Raw genomic sequence first — 21,134 nt, 5'->3', positions numbered from 1 at the left:
GGTTATAGTATTTGGCAGGAAGGATTTCTGGTACCGGGCAGTTTTGGAGCGGAGCTGTCTGAGCCTTCTAGAGAAGGAGCTCCGCTGTTTGTCCAGAACAGGGTGGAGAGGATGCTCTGGGTTGTCCATGATGGATAAGAGCTTGTTCAGTGACCTCCTCTCCATCACTGCTTCAAAGGTTTCCTGTTTGCAGCCAATGACAGAACCCGCCTTCCTGATCAGCTTGTTCAGTCTGTTGGTGTCACTGACTGCAATGCTGCTTCCCCAGCAGACCACAGAGGAGAACAAGGTGCTGGCTACCACAGACTGGTAGAAGATCCCCAGCATCTTGCTGCACACATCAAATGACCTCAGCTTCCTCAGGAAGTAGAGTCTGCTGCAGGCCTTCTTGTACACAGCAGTGCTGTGGCTCCTCCAGCTCAGTCTGCTGTCGATAGTCACACCCAGATATTTGTACTCCTCCACCGCTTCTGTCCCCAGGGGTACCTTGTTCGTTCCTGCTGATCTCCGGTCCGAGGTCATCACCTGGGAGCATACATCCCGCTTGGCTTGCCATGGGGGAATTCACCGGACTCTTAACCTTATCCGCAAAAGGTTCCATTGGCCTGCCATGGAAAAGGACGTGGGGGAGTATGTAGCAGCCTGCTCCACGTGCGCCCGATCAAAATCTTCATCCTCTGCTCCGGCAGGTCTGCTTCATCCACTCCCCACTCCCAATCGACCCTGGTCCCATCTTGCCATGGATTTCGTCACCGGTCTCCCCCCGTCACACGGTAACACAACTATCCTCACTGTTGTTGATCGTTTTTCGAAAATGGCTCACTTCATTCCCCTTCCTCAACTCCCCTCGGCCACTGAAACTGCTGACCTAATGGTCAACCACGTTTTTCGCCACCATGGCATCCCTATGGACATTGTCTCCGACCGTGGGCCTCAATTCACGTCTCAAGTGTGGAAGGCCTTCTGCTCGGCCTTGGGGGCCACGGTCAGTCTCTCGTCCGGCTATCATCCCCAGTCAAATGGCCAAGCGGAGAGAGCGAACCAGGAGCTGGAGGCAGCTCTCCGCTGTCTGGCGGCACAGAATGAAAAGGACTGGTCCACCTTCCTGGTATGGATAGAGTATGCCCATAACACTCATCCTTCATCTGCTACCGGGATCTCTCCTTTTGAGGCCGCCCTAGGGTACTCGCCACCTCTGTTTCCTTCCCAGGAGTTGGATCTGGCAGTGCCTTCCGTCCACCATCACATCCAGCGTTGTCAACGCGTCTGGACTCAGACGAAGGCCGCTCTCCTCCGCACCAAGGAGAGCAACTGCCGGATCGCCAACCGTCGCAGGGTGGTGGGACCCGACTATCAACCTGGTCAGAGGGTTTGGCTCTCCACTCGCAATATACCCATTCAGGCATCCTCCAAGAAACTGGCTCCACGATTCATCGGTCCTTACGTCATTGACAAACTCATCAACCCTACCTGTGTCCGTCTTCGTTTACCCAAAGCCCTGAAGGTCCACCCGTCGTTCCACATCTCTCAGATCAAGCCAGTCCAGGACAGTCCTCTGTCCTGGACTGGCTTGACCGATAGTCGAACCTCGGATTCAGGAACAACAGTGCGGTTTCCGTCCTGGTCGTGGAACAGTGGACCAGCTCTACACCCTATCTGGGGTGCTGGAGGGATTGTGGGAGTTCGCTCATCCAGTCCATATGTGTTTTGTGGATTTGGAGAAGGCGTTCGACCGCGTCCCCCGTGGCATCCTGTGGGGGGTGCTCTGGGAGTATGGGGTCCGGGGAGCCTTACTGGGGGCTGACCTGTTCCCGGTCCACGTTGGACTCCGGCAGGGCTGCCCTTTATCACCGGTTCTGTTCATAGTTTTTATGGACAGAATTTCTAGGCGCAGCCAGGGGCCGGAAGGGATCTGGTTTGGGGACCACAGGATTTCCTCTCTGCTTTTTGCAGATGATGTTGTCCTGTTGGCTTCATCGAACCGGGACCTCCAGCGTGCATTGGGGCGGTTTGCGGCCGAGTGTGAAGCGGCTGGGATGAGGGTCAGCACCACTAAATCTGAGGCCATGGTCCTTGACCGGAGAAAGGTAGTTTGCCATCTCTCGGTCGGTGGAGTGTCCTTGCCCCAGGTGGAGGAGTTTAAATACCTTGGGGTCTTGTTCACGAGTGAGGGAAGATCTGAGCGTGAGATTGACAGGCGGATCGGAGCGGCGTCCATAGTTATGCGGTCGCTCTATCGGTCCGTTGTGGTGAAGAGAGAGCTGAGCCGAAAAGCAAAGCTCTCAATTTACGTCGATCTACGTTCCAATACTCACCTATGGTCATGAGCTATGGGTCATGACCGAAAGAACGAGGTCCCGAATACAAGCGGCTGAAATGATCTTCCTCCGTAGGGTGGCTGGGCGCTCCCTTAGAGATAGGGTGAGAAGCTCGGTCACCCGCTGGGAGCTCGGAGTAGAACCGCTTCTCCTCCACATCGAAAGGAGCCAGCTGAGGTGGCTCGGGCATCTAGTCCGGATGCCCCCTGGACGCCTCCCTGGAGAGGTGTTCCGGGCATGTCCCACTGGGCGGAGGCCCCGGGGAAGACCCAGGACACGCTGGAGAGACTACGTCTCTCGGCTGGCCTGGGAATGCCTCGGGGTCCCCCCAGAGGAGCTGGAGGAAGTGGCTGGGGCGAGGGAAGTCTGGGCATCTCTGCTCAGTCTGCTGCCCCCGCGACCCGGTTCCGGATAAGCGGAGGAAGATGGATGGATGGATGGATGGATGTTTTAATAGTTACTCATGTATGTTTGGCTATTCGGAAATACACTATACATGTATATATACATGTATCTATATGTATATACATACATATAGATTCTAGAATAGGTAATATTGCTGCACAATATTTGATACATGTAAAAATACTCACATTGCGATATGTCAATTTTTGAAGATCTGAAACAATTTATGAGAAAAGATTAATGAACGGTGATACATTAACTGTAAAGATGAGTAACATTTGTAACAACTTTAACTGGCCACCACCACTCTTTCCGCCTCTCCTCCTCTCTCCTGCCCCATGTGCCATATGTTTAGTGATGATCCTGCCTCCTTTAGTGAAGATAGGGGTAGGTGTGTTAAGTGTAGTCTTGTGTTAGACTTGGAGGCCAGGCTGGAGCAGTTAGAAGCGCGGCTCCGCACAGTGGAAGCTAAGCCGGCTAGCCAGGTCGTTACTCGTAGCGCGGGCCGCGCTACCAGGGCTAACTTAGTTAGCACCCCAGCGCCCTCCCAACAGCCGGGAGACAGTCAGGGGTTTGTACCGGTTGGGAGGAAACATAGTGCTAAACGCAAAAACTTAGAGCACCCGAGACTCCACGTTAGTAATAGGTTCTCCCCCCTCAGCGACACACCCGCTGAACACTCAACTCTGGTTATAGGCTCTTCTGAAGTTAGAAACGTGGAGCTCCCAGCGGCTACAGTCAGGTGTTATCCGGGGGCCAGAGTTGGTGACATCGAGGGGAACCTTAGGATGTTAGCTCAGAGTAAGTCCAGGTTCCGTCGAGTCGTGATTCACGCAGGCGGTAATGATGCCCGACGGAGACAGTCAGAGGTGGTTAAGTTAAACGTAACTTCGGTGTGTGAACTGGCTAAGACGATGTCCGACACTGTAATTTTCTCTGGTCCCCTGCCGAACTTAGTCAATGATGAAATGTACAGCCGCTTTTCATCATTTAACCGCTGGCTTTCTAGATGGTGCCCAGAAAACGGCGTTGGTTTTGTGGATAACTGGAGCGCGTTTTGGGGGAAGCCCGGTCTCATGCGGAGAGACGGCGTCCATCCCACCTGGGACGGTGCCGCTCTTCTTTCTAGAAACATTTCTGCTAGCCTTAGTCTGTTAACCTGACAATCCAGAGACGAGACCCGGGCGCAGAGCAGCAGTGTAAAACGCTCCTCTGAGCCTCCCTTAGGGTTAGTGCCGGTGCAAAACCCATGCAGGGAAAGTCAAGCAGGTCCTAGCTTTAGCTTATGTGCTGAAAGACAAATGAAAGGAGCGCGTCATAGAAACCTTAAAGTGACAGACAGCAGTTCTCACAAGCAGAATTATGATGTCATTAAATGGGGTTTATTAAACATTCAAACCATTTCCTCCAAGTCCCTCTTAGTCAACGAGTTAATTACTGATAAGAATCTTAGTCTTTTAGCCTTAACAGAAACTTGGCTCCATCAGGATGACTATGTTAGATTGAATGAAGCAACCCCCCCCACTTATACTAACTATCAGAAATCCAGGATTTCAGGGAAAGGAGGTGGTTTGGCAGTAATATCACAGTCTAGCTTACTTCTCAGCCCTAAAGTTAAAAATGCTTATAATTCATTTGAAAGCATCATATTGTCTATAAATCACCCAAACAGGAAAACTCCAAAACCTGTTTTACTCATAATTATTTATCGCCCCCCCGGCCCATATTCAGAATTTTTAACTGAGTTTTCCGACTTCCTATCGACTATTGTCTTAGATTCTGATCAAATTATAATATTAGGGGATTTTAATATTCATGTTGATGACCCCAGTGACTGCCTAGGAAAGGCTTTTGCAGCTTTATTAGATGATGTTGGTTTCACCCAAAGTGTGAATGAACCCACTCACTGTCATAAGCACACCCTGGACCTTGTTCTAACCCATGGGATAGAGATCAACCAGCTGAGTGTCCTTCCTCTTAACCCCATCATTTCTGATCACTTTATGATTACCTTCCAGCTTACACTGGAACATCCTTCTGCACCAGTGAATAAGAAACAACTTAGAAGAACCTTAACTGACCGTTCTGTGTCTGAGTTTAAACACACAGTTCAGCCAGTACTTAGTGATATTCTGAGAAAATACTCTGAGACCAGCTCCCATATTATCAGTCCTAGTATAAATGACCACTTTGTTAATGATGCCTTACAAGCCCTCAGGAGTACACTCGATGTTGTTGCCCCCTTGAAACCTAAGTTCGTCAGACAAAACCGAGTAGCACCGTGGTTTAACGCTGAAACTCGTTCTCTTAAACGAGAAACCCGTAAGTTGGAAAGAGAATGGCGCCGCTCCGGTTCAGAGCAGTCTCTGGATATCTGGAAACATAGCCTATTAAATTATAAAAAAGCTCTGCGTAGAGCTAGAAGCCAGTACTATTCAACCTTAATATCAGAGAATGGAAACAATCCAAGATTTCTTTTTAGCACTATAGCTAAATTAACTAATTAAGAGATTAGAGATTAGAGATTAGACTAGTTAGTATTCAGAGATTATTTAACTTAATGTTAGTTTGTTTAAATTAAACTTAATAATAACTATTTCTTTTAAAAGGCTGCTAGAAGTTGAAGCTGGGGTAACTATGGTGCACTGGGGTTCTGTCCTCTTTCCTTTTTTACTTCTACCCTTCCTTTCCTCTATTCTTGATCATAATTTATCATTTAGTTCTCCATGCCTCTGTTTGGTGCAGTGCGATTCATGTATTGTCCCTCTTTTCCTCTCCCCTCCTGGGGAGTGGGAGTGCTTCCAGACTCCAGTTGGCTCATCCGTGCTCCAGTTCCTGACCGTTTACCTCGCCTTTGCTCCTGCTCCTACACCTGGCTGTGGATCCTGCCTCTGGCTCATCTCTGGCTCGTCTCTGCTCTGTACCTGATCGAGTACCTCGTCTCTGCTCCTGCTCCTACATCTGGCTGTGGTTCCTGACTCCGGCTCGACTCGCGCCTTTGACTGTCCCCACAACCACGGCTGGATGAAGCTCGTCTGCTGGACTTTTATATATGTAGTTGTAGATTTAGATAAGTTAATTCTTCTCTAAGAGTTCTGGTAAATCGCCTGTCCGTCCTGGGGGAGGATCCCTCCTTCATGTGGGCACCCCTGAGGTTTCTTCGTTTTTTCCGGAATCCGGTTTTTTTGGGAGTTTTTCCTTACCGCGAAGGGGGGTCTAAGGGCAGGGATGCCAGTATAGCTTAGTCAGTTTGTTAGTTCATTTTAGTATTTTTCTATTGAACTCTTTGTATTCGTGATCCTTTTGATTTCATGTTTTACTTCGAAGCCCATCGAGACGACTGTTGTTGTGATTTTGGGCTATACAAATAAAATTGAATTGAATTGAATTGAACTTCTCCTTTTGCAGGCTGGTAGTGAATCTCTCCACAACAGGGGTGGGCAATTATTTTAACTCGGGGGCCACATTGGGTTCTAAAATTCGATAGGAGGGCCGGACCAGGAGCAGATGCGTGGAGTGAGTATGATATAACATGGAATTTAGATGAAAACATTTGGATTGTAAATTATATTCTAAAACAGAATATTCTACAGTTTTTAGTTTAAAACTTTTTTCCCCCATTTTAGATCATTGTTTTATTGCAAAGCCGTTTGGTACATTCAATGAGTTGTAAAGTGCTGTATGAATAAAGTTTCATTCATTCAATTCAATTCAATTCAATTCAATTCAATTTTATTTGTAGGATCTTGAACTTAATTCTAGAATCAACTGGGAGCCAATGGAGCGAAACTAACACAGGAGTGATGTGATCTCTTCTGCTGGTTCCAGCTAACAATCTAGCAGCTGCGTTCTGAACAAGCTGGAGAGTTCTTAAGGAACTCTTAGGACACGCTGCTAACAAGGAGTTACAGTAATCCAGCCTCGACGTAACAAATGCATGGATGAGTTTTTCAGCATCACTCTTAGAAAGTATATTTCTGATCTTAGCAATATTCCGCAGGTGAAAAAAGGCAGTTCTACACGCCTGAGATATATGAGCCTTAAATGATAAATCCTGGTCAAGTAAAACCCCAAGGTTTCTAACTGTGGAATTGGGGGCTATACTTATACCATCCAGGGAGACTATCTGAGCAGACAGAGCATCTCTGAGGTTTTTAGGACCAAGTATAATGACCTCAGTTTTTTCTGGGTTCAAGAGGAGGTAATTAATTGTCATCCAGGTCTTGATGTCACTGATGCAGGCGTTCAGTTTCTCTATCTGGTCATTCTGGTCAGGCTTCATGGATAAATACAACTGCATATCGTCGGCATAACAATGAAAATTAATGCTGTGTTTCCTGATTATGTTTCCTAGGGGTAACATATAAAGCGTAAACAGGATCGGTCCCAAGACTGAGCCCTGTGGGACTCCATAGTTGACTCGAGTGCACTGAGAGGAATGGCCATTTACATTAACGAACTGATACCTATCAGACAGATAGGATTTAAACCACTGGAGAGCAGATCCTCTGATCCCTATGTCCTGCTCTAATCTATGGAGTAAAATACCGTGGTCGATAGTGTCAAAGGCAGCACTGAGGTCCAACAGGACCAGAATAGAAAGTAGTCCCTTTTCTGAGGCCAATAACAAGTCATTAGAGACTCTAACTAGTGCAGTTTCCGTACTGTGGTGAGGTCTAAACCCCGACTGAAAGTCTTCAAAGTGGCTGTTGTCCTGTAGGTGGCAGTAAAGCTGCTTAACTACAACTCTTTCTAGGATTTTAGAAATAAAGGGCAGGTTTGATATCGGTCTATAGTTGGCCAAGATGCTAGGATCCAAACTGGGCTTTTTCAGAAGAGGTTTAACAACTGCATATTTAAAAGACTGTGGCACGTAACCCGTTTCCAGAGAGGCATTTATCATTGTTAATATGGGATCATTAATTAGGGGAAAAGTTTCTTTAAAAAGTCTAGTGGGAATTGGGTCTAACAGACACGTTGAGGATTTGGAGGACGTAATAATTGATGTTATTTCCGCTTGATCCACAGCAGTGAAGCAGTCTAATGTTACAGAGGTTTCTATGGATGCCTCCATTTCTACCGCTTCAGCCTGTTCTGGGCTGATAGTAGGAATAACTTGATTTAACTTATGTCTAATATTTGAGATTTTACTATCGAAAAATGTAAGAAAATCATCAGAGCTGAGAGAAACAGGAACATGTGGTTCTACTGAGCTCTGACTGCGAGTTAATTTAGCTATAGTGCTAAAAAGAAATCTTGGATTGTTTCCATTCTCTGATATTAAGGTTGAATAGTACTGGCTTCTAGCTCTACGCAGAGCTTTTTTATAATTTAATAGGCTATGTTTCCAGATATCCAGAGACTGCTCTGAACCGGAGCGGCGCCATTCTCTTTCCAACTTACGGGTTTCTAGTTTAAGAGAACGAGTTTCAGCGTTAAACCACGGTGCTACTCGGTTTTGTCTGACGAACTTAGGTTTCAAGGGGGCAACAACATCGAGTGTACTCCTGAGGGCTTGTAAGGCATCATTAACAAAGTGGTCATTTATACTAGGACTGATACTATGGGAGCTGGTCTCAGAGTATTTTCTCAGAATATCACTAAGTACTGGCTGAACTGTGTGTTTAAACTCAGACACAGAACGGTCAGTTAAGATTCTTCTAAGCTGTTTCTTATTCACTGGGGCAGAAGGATGTTCCAGTGTAAGCTGGAAGGTAATCAGAAAGTGATCAGAAATGATGGGGTTAAGAGGAAGGACACTCAGCTGGCTGATCTCTATCCCATGGGTTAGAACAAGGTCCAGGGTGTGCTTATGACAGTGAGTGGGTTCATTCACACTTTGGGTGAAACCAACATCATCTAATAAAGCTGCAAAAGCCTTTCCTAGGCAGTCACTGGGGTCATCAACATGAATATTAAAATCCCCTAATATTATAATTTGATCAGAATCTAAGACAATAGTCGATAGGAAGTCGGAAAACTCAGTTAAAAATTCTGAATATGGGCCGGGGGGGCGATAAATAATTATGAGTAAAACAGGTTTTCGAGTTTTCCTGTTTGGGTGACTTAAAGACAATATGATGCTTTCAAATGAATTATAAGCATTTTTAACTTTAGGGCTGAGAAGTAAGCTAGACTGTGATATTACTGCCAAACCACCTCCTTTCCCTGAAATCCTGGATTTCTGATAGTTAGCATAAGTGGGGGGGGTTGCTTCATTCAATCTAACATAGTCATCCTGATGGAGCCAAGTTTCTGTTAAGGCTAAAAGACTAAGATTGTTATCAGTAATTAACTCGTTGACTAAGAGGGACTTGGAGGAAATGGATCGAATGTTTAATAAACCGCATTTAATGACATCATAATTCTGCTTGTGAGAACTGCTGTCTGTCACTGTAAGGTTTCTATGACGCGCTCCTTTCATTTGTCTTTCAGCACATAAGCTAAAGCTAGGACCTGCTTGACTTTCCCTGCATGGGTTTTGCACCGGCACTAACCCTAAGGGAGGCTCAGAGGAGCGTTTTACACTGCTGCTCTGCGCCCGGGTCTCGTCTCTGGATTGTCAGGTTAACAGACTAAGGCTAGCAGAAATGTTTCTAGAAAGAAGAGCGGCACCGTCCCGAGTGGGATGGACGCCGTCTCTCCGCATGAGACCGGGCTTCCCCCAAAACGCGCTCCAGTTATCCACAAAACCAACGCCGTTTTCTGGGCACCATCTAGAAAGCCAGCGGTTAAATGATGAAAAGCGGCTGTACATTTCATCATTGACTAAGTTCGGCAGGGGACCAGAGAAAATTACAGTGTCGGACATCGTCTTAGCCAGTTTACACACCGAAGTTACGTTTAACTTAACCACCTCTGACTGTCTCCGTCGGGCATCATTACCGCCTGCGTGAATCACGACTCGACGGAACCTGGACTTACTCTGAGCTAACATCCTAAGGTTCCCCTCGATGTCACCAACTCTGGCCCCCGGATAACACCTGACAGTAGCCGCTGGGAGCTCCACGTTTCTAACTTCAGAAGAGCCTATAACCAGAGTTGAGTGTTCAGCGGGTGTGTCGCTGAGGGGGGAGAACCTATTACTAACGTGGAGTCTCGGGTGCTCTAAGTTTTTGCGTTTAGCACTATGTTTCCTCCCAACCGGTACAAACCCCTGACTGTCTCCCGGCTGTTGGGAGGGCGCTGGGGTGCTAGCTAAGTTAGCCCTGGTAGCGCGGCCCGCGCTACGAGTAACGACCTGGCTAGCCGGCTTAGCTTCCACTGTGCGGAGCCGCGCTTCTAACTGCTCCAGCCTGGCCTCCAAGTCTAACACAAGACTACACTTAACACACCTACCCCTATCTTCACTAAAGGAGGCAGGATCATCACTAAACATATGGCACATGGGGCAGGAGAGAGGAGGAGAGGCGGAAGGAGTGGTGGTGGCCATACTAGGTTCTAAGCTAAGGCTAGCGGTGTTTAAGTAAAGAGAAGTGGTTTATTGAGCAAAATGAGAAAAGTGAACAGCAAGCGGTTTAACAGTGGTGAATTCGCTAATAAAAGGTACTAGATGTGAATATTAACCCAGATAACCCTTAGAGTAAGCAATAGTAGTAAGGCTAATGCCAAACAAGAGGACAGTAGTCACACAGCTAGCACTGGGAATAGCTCACCCGGAAATGACGTCACAGGAAGTCCACGGGGATGATCCTTTTAGTAAAATAAATAACATTATTTATGAATTAAAACAATGACCAAATAACACTATGATTTTCAAAGACAAAAAATAAGAAAAAACATACTGATACATTAAAAAATAATAATAAAGACTTTGAGGGCTGCAGCCCATCACTCGTCTAATAGTTTGCGCTAAAGCAGCTGTGTTCTGCCGGTCTGTTTGTTTCTCATCAAGTAATAATGAAAAAAGTACATTTTTATGTCTTCTGCTGCAGCTAAATACTGCAGCCTGCTCACACACTCAAACGGAGGAGAACGTTCAGCCAACGCGCACCCAGGTAGGCCCCGCCCCCTCTAATCCACCAGTCACCACCCCACCGCTGATTGACATACGCTGTGGTCCAGCAACTGGCAGAAAGAGGGGGGCGCCGCCTGCCCGCAGCTCCGTCCAACTCGGGGGCGTTATACTTTACAGTAAATACAGAGTAAATCGATTTTCAAAATCGAGATACTTAGGTAAATAAATAAATTTAGACTTAGATTTCATTATTTTAAATTTTAGGAATTCCGCCTTTAGTATTAAGAATTAACTAAAATTAAAAAGTTTGGTAAATCGGTTTTTACTCTATCAATTAGATTTAGCAGCTGACAAAAAACGAGTCACACTTTTCCTTTATTATGAAGGTGGTTCCCCAAGATTGTTTTTAAGTTTTGACTTGAATCATTTTGATACCAACTTTACTGAAGGATATTGATCCACATTTGACTAAATAAACATAATTAAATGATTTACATATACAAATTGATGACTGTTACGCCCCCAATCCCCCGTCTAGTGGCCCAAAGAGGACGCAACACAAAAATGAAGCCCCATCTCCCTCCAGTCTCAAAAGCCAGCACACTTAACCCTTGTGCTATCTTAGATGATCCCACCCTTACATTCACGTGTTCTCCCTACCATGACAAAGGTGGATGAAGGTGGAAAGATTTCATGTAATCCATGGACACCAGTGAAGATCACAAATCATTGAAGAAAAAAGGTTTAGCGCACTGTCTAGTGGGTCTAGATGACCCAACTCCCAATGGTAAAGTGCCTAGGATAGCACAAGGGTTAAAGCAGGTTAAGAGATTTTATTTTGATTGAACCATGAGAGCTAGAGTATTTACTTTAGAGTGGGCCCAGGCCAAAATAACAAAATTGGCCTACCAAACAAGAACCTAAATCTTACCTAGTAAAACAACATAAACCAAAAGACAATAACGTACCTCCCTAACAACCAAAACAAGAGAAACATGATTCACAATAAATGGCAGTCCGTTCCTACAACTCTAAACTCCATTTAAATGGTTTTGGGAGAGGTGGGAGATGTCAAATTAGCCTCCTTTGGTCTCCTTCCTCGTTCCTTTTATATCAAGTGTGTTTCCAGGTGTGACTTCCAGCAGCCAATCCACTCCTGGTGCTGGAGCACCACACCAATCGCAGCCCGGCACTTGCACACTGACATTTGCAAAGAGACACAAAAAGAAAACCACACAAAAACAAACGTCCTGGGACGTAACAATGACCAAAAGGATTTTTTAATTTAAAACTGTGTTCTTGTGTTTATCTGTGATCATTTTACAAGAAAAGAAACGTGACTTTAAAAAGTTTTTTTTTTTTTTCAATATATTGAGACTTAACAAAAAGAGCAGAAATCTTCATCATCAGTCTATTCCCTTCATAGCATTGAGGTAATTCGCTGTGCTGCTGTCTGCTGTCTCAGAAAAAAACTCCACTTATTAAGTTTCTGTTGACATGATCTTCTGGAACAGAAAAGAGATTTTAGGATAAACTTCATTATTTTTTGCATGTTCTCATTTTATCCATTACTATGTTTTTTGGGGATTTGGAATGTTCCCATGAAAGTTCGTCCAGTTGAACCTTTTAAGATCCTTCTTCTATAAAATGTCATCTCCATCAAAACATTAAACTGCATTCCCACCAATTATGCAGTTATTGAGCAGGTTCCTTGCAGCCAAAACCCGATCTGAGCAAATAAAGCTGAATAAATGAAACTATAATAAAATAAAATAAATGAACATGGAGAAGAAAACATCTGCACTCATATAAAGTAAAATAAAGTAAAAATAAACATTTCTTTTCTAGTTTTTGTTGTTATTGTTGTTCTAAGAGGAGAGTTCTCTTCTTCACAGGGCGTCCTCCTCACCATCCACTGTTCTTCTTCCTGGTTCTCCTCCTGTACATGTAGACCAGAGCAGCAACCACACCCACAAACATCAACACCACCTTCATCACAGCTCCAACGATGATGATGATGTTGTGACCAGAAAGATCTGCAGACAAAAGATTTACCAACATCAACTAAATATCTGTGTATGGATTATACTTTGTAAATAAAATAATATAAAACATTTTCACCTGGAAAGTCCAGAACATAGACAGCATCTATCTTCACTTCATCATCTTCAACAAACTTGCAGGTGAATCTTCTGTTGTTTTCAGTCGTATGTTTCACAGTCAGAACAGAATCACAGTTTCTCCGTCCTCCAACCTCCAACTCAGCTTTTTCACCAATCAGCTCATTTCCTGTTTCATTCTCCCACAAGATGCTGCTGCGCTGACAGGAAACTTGGTCATCAATGCTAATGAGAGAACAATGTAGTTTGACATTTCCATGAAGATCTGGTGGAGATGGAGAGACTGAAACAAAGACAATAAATGTGAGATACTCAGAAAAAAGGAAACAAAATACTAGCTGCAGTGTTTCTTGACAGTGTTGGCAAATAGATGAGGTCAAATACTCACTGCTCAAGATACTTAGGTAAATAAAAGCAGGACATTGAGATTGAATACAGACATAAAGTCCAGCATCTTCAGCGCTGATGTTTCTCATCAGCAGAGAGTTTCTGCTCACACTCAGCCTGGAAGCTCCAGCAGAACTCTGAACAACTTCTCCTCTTATGACAACATTTCCAGCTGTATTCATATCTTTTTGGTACAAGCAGTTCACTTCAGAGAATGACCGAGAAGATGAATTAGCACAGTAAGGCAAAAGTACTTGATCTCCAGCTCTAGCAAACAAATGTAAAGTTTCTCCACTGATGCCTGCAAGAGAGAAATAACACAGTGAGGAAAGCTGAACAAACACTTGTAGGTCTTCTAATTTCTACGTCCATTTTCAGTATAGTCACTATTAAAATACATTCTTGGACTTTTTATGCTTGTGGTGATTAAAGTTTTAACACAACCTTTATTTAGTTATTGTGCTTTTCACTTAATCAGAACATTAAAAGAATTAAGATAAAATAAACTCATTGGATTCCTGATAATTAGTGGATTTGATGGATCTATTTCCTTGTAATTTTTTTTTTTTTTTTTTACAATAATCTATTTTTAAATCTGGCCCAAATCTTTGTTCTTGAAATTCAGACATTTAGGTATCCATACTTTTCTTTAAAATGCAACATTTAAAGCAAAAACACCTTTATCATACGTTTTATAAGATAAGTTAACATTTTTTATTGTCTGGAGACTTCTGTAAGATGAAATCTTGAAAGAAAAATTATTTTTTTATTTACCTTTAAACTGAAGTATAAAAATAATCATTAGTTCCAGAAAAGGCATTGTGAATTGAAGGTATTTGCTTCCCTCTAAACTTCTGCTTTTAAGGCTTCATTTCCTCTTTATTGCTGAAAGAACTGAGTTTCTTTTGGCTCCACCCACTTTTGGATTGCATCACATTTGTGACTCTTTGTCACACTTAAGAAAAAAACTTGCTAAAAATAAATATTAAAGATTAACACGACAAAGAGTGTTGCCTTTAAGTTCTACTTTCTTTATTTTACATCATTTATGATTAACAGTTTGGTGTCAATACACAATTGTTTGTTTTGTTTTTGTTTAATTTGGTTTTTTTAGCCACTGAGCAAACAGGTAAGAGCTGAGGGCATCTTGTGTTCCTGTTACAATAGGCAACTCATGAAGCTAACAGAATAAACTAAACTAAAAAAAATCAAATAAATGAACATAGAGAAGAAATTATTTGCACTCATATAAAGAAAAATAAAGTAAAAATAAACATTTCTTTTCTAGTTTTTGTTGTTATCGTTGTTCTAAGAGGAGAGTTCTCTTCTTCACAGGGCGTCCTCCTCACCATCCACTGTTCTTCTTCCTGAGGAGACAGATTTTTTGATGAATAAGCCGCTTTTTAAATTCTAAAAGTGCAAGTATTGTCTAACATCAACTGTTTCAGCAACAGAGAGGACATTCACTCCCATCAGAAGATGAAGAAGAGTAAAAGAGTGAAAGTACTTGTTCTAGTTCTCTCGTCCTCGTTCTCTTTGGTTCTCCTCCTGTACATGTAGACCAGAGCAGCAACCACACCCACAAACATCAACACCACCTTCATCACGGCTCCAACGATGATGATGAAGTTGTGACCAGAAAGATCTGGAGACAAAGGTTTTACCAACATCAACTAAAATTATTTAGCTATAAAAACTCATGAACTTGATTCACTATTTTTTCAGTGGTAGAACCCAAAGTGTTAAACATGAAGACTTGTGTTCAAACTTTGTGAGTGTCCACAAAGGGGTGCCAACAGGGCTCAGTATTAGGGCCACTTTAATTTATAATGTGTATTAACCCTCCTGTTATGTTGCAGGTCAAATTGACCCGTTTTAAAGTTTGAACATGTGGGAAAAATAGTTAAAAGTATTTTTTTAGCATGAAATTTCTTCTGCTTGCCTTAATTACTGTAATCAATATATATTATAAAAATAGTTCATCTCACATATTTGTAACCACCCGCATGTTTATATGACATAGATACTGTTCGGGTCAATTTGACCCTGCAGTCAAACTGGAGGTACAAGGATGTCTTATTATTATTAGTAGTAGTATTCCTTTATTTGCAGTTGTGAGACCTGTTTCACCCCAATCACACACATAGACACACACACGCACACACACACACACAGGTTTATAGGTGTTATGACTTTTGCCAGGACCCATTTTACATTAAGTTTTACATTTTACAAAATGAGCAGCAGAAGCAGAAAGATGACAGTCCAGAAGGCTCTGGTAGTCCTCACTAATCATAATCAGAAGAGGACTATCTTGAGATAAATTCTGATTCTTATGATTCTGATTTTGAACCAGATTAGGGAATTGCTATTCCTGTTCCTCCAAGCAAGACATCTATATCAAAGAATGGTGAAGTACATTGGTCTTCATCCCCAAATGTGCGTCAGACACACCTGTCTGCAGAAAACATAATAAAGACAGTGCCAGGGCCCACTAGGATGGCAGTGACTCATGTGACCATGTAAATTCAATTCAATTCAATTCAATTCAATTCAATTCAATTCAATTCAATTCAGTTCAATTTTATTTGTGTAGCCCAAATTCACAACAACAGTCATCTCGATGGGCTTCATTCGTAATTGAAAAAGTAAAACATAAAATCAAAAGCATCATGGATACATAGAATTCAATAGGAAAATACTAAGTTGAACTAACAAACTAACTAAACTAAACTGGCATCCCTGCCTTTGTGGTAAGGAAACTCCCCCCAAAAAAAGGATTCCGGAAAAAACGAAGCAACCTCAGGGGTGTACACATGAAGGAGGGATCCTCCCCCAGGACGGGCAGGCGATTTACCAGAATTAATAGAGAAGAATTAGCTTATCTAACTCTACAACTACATATTTAAAGTCCAGCAGACGAGCTTCATCCAGACGGAGTTAGGGGGACGGCCGGGGGGGCGCGAGACGAGCCAGAGACAGAATCCAGGTCAAGACAATCATGACCTGTGCTTTGTGCAAAACTAATTTGCACAAAGCACAGTATGATGACTTGTCACTCTTGTGCTGTGTAAATGTACAGACACACACACAACTTCATATTGCAATTGCTTGTCTGTTGAATTGTGATTTTGTTTTTTTCTGGTTCACAGTGCATGTATGTAAAACAAAATTTCAAGATTATTTTTCAATTTTATGTAAAACGATTGTATTTTATACGTTAGTCTTTCAAAAGTAATACATTGGTGAAAATGTTTGAACAAGTATATTTTTAAGAAAAACAAGTGGATTCATTAATAATTATACCATGGTCCGGGTGAATGCTCGATTCTACGACGGAGTTTTAGGGCCACGGTGAGGAAAAAAAATTCTGGCCAACGTGACGAGATTAAAGTCGTCATGTCGACTTTAATCTCGTCATGACGAGAAAAAACTCGACACAAAGTTTCGAGAAAAAAGTCGTCGTGTCGAGATAAAAGTCGAAATAAAGTTTCGAGATTAAAGTCGCAATGTTGCGCGCGAGCAGTGAAGCTGAGTCTTTCAGGAGTATTCAGTGTTATGGCTGTTAGTGATCTAGTGGCTTTGTATTTAAGAGTTTACGACAGTTTTATGGCCACCAAAAAAAAGTAACTTCATTAGGAGATAAAACTCGTAAATTTACGGGAAAAAATTCATAGATTAACAAGGAGAAAACACCGAAGTTGTCTGTTTATCGGAGCCTAGCTTGAAGATGAAATACGTGGAGCCTTTTGTGAAGCTTTATTTCCGGATTATAGGTTTAAAACAAAGAGATTCTGAGTCTTTTGGCGACTCAGAATCAGATTTTTTTCCGTGTAGCAGTCTTTCTGGGGTTCGGTGTCAGTAAAGCGGACTTTAATATGTAAAATAAGGAGCTCAGAGACACGTTTGGGTGTAGAGGACCGCTGCAGCCTTTATTCTCCTTTTCATTCACATAACCTGAAGTTCATCTGTCACATTACGTCATGAATCTGTCATCCAAACACCAATGCGGAAGTAAACAGTGTTACATACGCCCCCTCCTGCAGATGAAGCGTCCCGTTTGATCATTAAAAAACAAAAATGAATGAAAATGGTCTGTTATATTAGTATTACAACGTTGAAAAGGGCTAAAAGTGCTTCTCCTCCTCAGACGGAAGCATCACACAAACGTAGAGATCTTGTCTTTGGTGGAGGAAGAAAGGATTCAAGCAAACAGCTGCAGGGACACCGATGGCTTCATCGGGCTGCAGTGATCCTGCAAACCAACAATCAATAAATAAAACTTTAATGAATCGTAAATCAATCAAATGAGCCTCCAGACATTTGGAACATTATCAATAATCATTCAGCTCACCTGTTCAACAAAGTTTAGTCGGTCTGCTCTGCTGCTGCATGGCGTTCACCTGCTGCTCTGCATGCTCACTTCCACAATAATCTCGTAAATTTACGAGTTTTTTTCTCTCGCGCGCAACATTGCGACTTTAATCCCGATACTTTATTTCGACTTTTATCTCGACAAGACGAGTTTTTTCTCGAAACTTTGTGTCGAGTTTTTTCTCGTCATGGCGAGATTAAAGTCGACATGACGACTTTAATCTCGGCACGTTGGGCAGAATTTTTTGTCCTCACCGTGGCCCTAAAACTCCGTCGTACGATTCTGTTTGGCTGCTGGGTGTCCATTAAAACCTGATAACCGCATGGTGAAAAAATAAGTTCCGGTCACCTAGCTTAAATGTTTCGTATCACTGCGCCGGCTTCTTTAAAACAACCTTTTGTGTCATCATTTGGACAAAAACAAGGAGGTAAGAGGTGAACTTTCTCTCTGAACTGATGCTTTATTCAACCCATCGGAAAGATCATCATATACATGTCGCCGAATCTTGACTGCAGCGGCGCTGCGGCGTGACCCGGACTATTTGTGATGTGATGCGGCGCGATGCTTTGCGTCGGACGGTTCAGGCTTCCACGGCGTGCGTTAAAAAGTAGTAACGCACACTTCGTCTGCCATTAACCCTTACTTGAACCACTACCTGTTAGAGGTAGACCATTTCACTAAGTTTTGAGAGAATCATTAGTAATGGAGTTAGTAATGAAATATTCAAACTGCTTGTTAGGACTTTTTGGGTTTCAGACCCTTTTAATTAATAAAACATGCACCGAGTCAAATTGACCCAGGAACATCATCTCTGTTCTTTACAAATGAACATAACAGGAGGGTTAATAACATGGACCAAAATGTGTCAGAAGCCTGTACAGATCTTTATGCTTGTCAGAAGTAAGAGCTCTTTCTCCCCCTCTGGCCACCAGCGGGAACTGTCTCCAGAGTTCTGACCACACCACAACTCCCAGAAACCCCAGTGCTCACTTCCTGGATGGCGCACAGCTGACTCTCATCCATTCATCAAGCACAGCGTACTTAAGCACTTCACAGAGTGAAGCTCATTGTGAAGTATTGCTTGTACCACTCTGGTGGCATTACCAAACGGGGTATTTGGACTGTCCCAGTGGTGGGTAAGGCCCAACAACACCTGTGCCACCTGAGAAAACTAAATCTCCAGGCAGCTGATGGTGAACTTTTACAACTGTGCCATCAGCAGTGTTCTGACATACAGATTTTTTCTGTGGTTTTACAGTTGCACAAAGGCTGATCAGCAGAGACTCCAACGGGTGGTGAAAACAGCAGAAAAAATCATTGGGACCTCTCTGGGAGACGAGTATCCTCTACACCACCCGCTGTCTAGAGCGTCCACAACATCCTGAGTGACCAGCACCATCCAACTGTTTGAATCGCCTGCAGCTTCTATCTGACCCTGCTTACATTATGGTTCATGTATCAGACTTGGTGCCTTTTTAAATTTAGTTCTGATAATTTCAAACACCTGTAAGTAAATGACTTACTTTCTTTAGACACCCCATTTTAATAAAAACCTTGTTTCACTGATACACATTTGTGCTTTTTGTTTCGTACGTTAACCACGATTAAACAGTTCATCGCTGATTTGATTGACTTTATAGATTTCGCCAGGTGAAACAATCACATTTAGGTGTTTTGTAAACTGACTCAATGTAATTGGGGGAGATGGTGTTTGCGTTTTTCTAAGTTCAGATACTCACTTCCCAAAATGTCGAGATAAATATCTGCATCAAATTCATCTTTATCCTTAAACCAACAGGTGTATTCTCCAGCGTCTTTATCATTGATGTTTCTGATGAGCAAAGAGCAATTACTGCTCAAACTCAGCCTGGAAGCTCGAGCTGAACTCTGATCAACCTTCCCTCTGCGAACTTGAAGTTCTACTGCAGCGTCCACATCTCTGCTGTACACCCAGTTAACATCAGAGCATGAGGAAGAGGAGGAATTGGCTCTACAAGGTAAAATGGCGTCATCTCCTGCTCTTCTGTGGAGATGTTCAGTTTCTCCACTGATGCCTGCAGGAGAGAAAAGAACAAACTGAGAAAACAAATGTGCAAAAACAAACACCTTATTTTTATTTAAACATTTAGTTTTGAAAACACACAAAAATGGATTAATCTGCATGCACACATAGTTCTTACACTGTATGACAATTTATATCATACTAATGTACAGTGGCTAGTTATGTCAAAGCTCATCTTTCACTGTCGCTGTTTCTCGATTTTATCAGTGCAATTTTGAATACATTTTTTTTTAAAGTGCACTGCGTTCTGCAACCCGATTGGCTGGAGAACTTGTCAATCAATCTCTTCTATCCAGTGTGCAGCTCTCCAGATCTTCATAAATCTGTGATTAGATCTTTGTTTTCATTCTAAAATACTGGACTTATTCTTTTTAGTCAAGAGAGAACAGTCTGAAACTGTTCCTGTCTGTTTGAGAAAAGTGTATAAATTCATGGTTTACATCACAACCAGGTTACCAAACAAGCAAAACTGTATTTTGGTCACAGTGAATGGGGCTTTCTCAGCACAATCTATCCATCCATCCATTTTCTAAACCTTCTGAAATCCTGTTCAAGTTCAGTTTCGCTGGAGCCCAAGCTACTGATGGGTGAAGGTGGTGTTGATCCTAACCAGTATATCATTCCATCCCAGCACAGAGAAACATCTGTTCATCTTATAAACCTGCTGAATCTTTTTGGGGAAGTCATAGGACTCCAGCTAGTGTTCGGGGAAGGCGGGGCACACCTTGGACAGGTCACCAGTCTTTTCCAGGGCCACACAAACACTGACATTTACATCTGGGGTGAATTTAGAATCTTTAATTAACCCACGAAGCATGTTTATAGACTGGAGGCCGTAGTGCCATGAGAGCTAACCACTATCCACCATGAAGCCCAGATACTAAGAAGTCCATCATCACTTTTAAAATTCATCGACCTATCATAACACAAACAAGTTGAATTCTACAATGACACACATAACAGACGGAGACAAAAGTGCTTGATATTTTGTCATTTCTTTTTTTGAATAAGAAAAAAATTGGGTGTCTAGCTTCTTCCATTAAAGCAAATAAATCGTAAAAACTCCTAATATTAGTCATTTCTTACCTGTGAAGGGTGGTTGGTAGATCACATTAATCTTTTCTTTGTTGTCCGTAAAAAGTATGCAGGTGTATCTTATGTTGTTTTTACTTGGATGTTTCGCTGCCAGAAAAGAGAGACATTCTTTCTGTCCTCTGAACTCAAACTCCACACCTTTACTAAACACCACCATTCCTCTCTTATTTTTCCAGAAGAAGCTGCTCTGCTGACAGAGAACTTCATATCCACTCAGGGAGCACTGTAAGGTGACTATTCCATTATCATCTGGTAAAGAGGAGGTAACTGAAAGAAAAGAAAACCAATTCACTCAAGTAAAGACTTCTTGATTTCACCATAAACAACACTTCTATAATGTGACACATTTGAGCGGAAAATGGTAAACTAAATAGACTTCAACTAAGTGAGACCATTCACATGGACATAAAACTAT

The 21,134-nt window shown here is 42.7% G+C and overlaps 1 protein-coding gene across 3 annotated transcripts in view; it reads right to left on the bottom strand.

Annotated features, from left to right (window-relative positions):
• Positions 1 to 21,134, bottom strand: part of LOC105357177 — a 302,080-nt gene that overhangs the window by 278,206 nt on the left and 2,740 nt on the right. Inside the window, exons 3-8 of one of the 3 annotated variants that reach the window (XM_023952918.1) lie at positions 20,711 to 20,986; positions 19,302 to 19,616; positions 14,695 to 14,832; positions 14,537 to 14,554; positions 13,189 to 13,488; positions 12,802 to 13,083 (exon numbers count right to left, since the gene is read on the bottom strand). In XM_023952918.1, coding sequence (XP_023808686.1) covers positions 12,802 to 13,083; positions 13,189 to 13,488; positions 14,537 to 14,554; positions 14,695 to 14,832; positions 19,302 to 19,616; positions 20,711 to 20,986 — 1,329 coding nt within the window. Of the gene's footprint in view, positions 1 to 12,017; positions 12,717 to 12,801; positions 13,489 to 14,536; positions 14,555 to 14,694; positions 14,833 to 19,301; positions 19,617 to 20,710; positions 20,987 to 21,134 lie in introns of those variants that run through there. The other 2 variants (XM_020714773.2, XM_023952916.1) reach the window with 2 other exon arrangements.

Source organism: Oryzias latipes, chromosome 24 (genome assembly GCF_002234675.1).
Source record: "Oryzias latipes chromosome 24, ASM223467v1".
Classification (NCBI taxonomy): domain Eukaryota; kingdom Metazoa; phylum Chordata; class Actinopteri; order Beloniformes; family Adrianichthyidae; genus Oryzias; species Oryzias latipes.
Note: the sequence above shows the minus strand (reverse complement) of the source record. Positions and strands in the feature narration are given on the sequence as shown.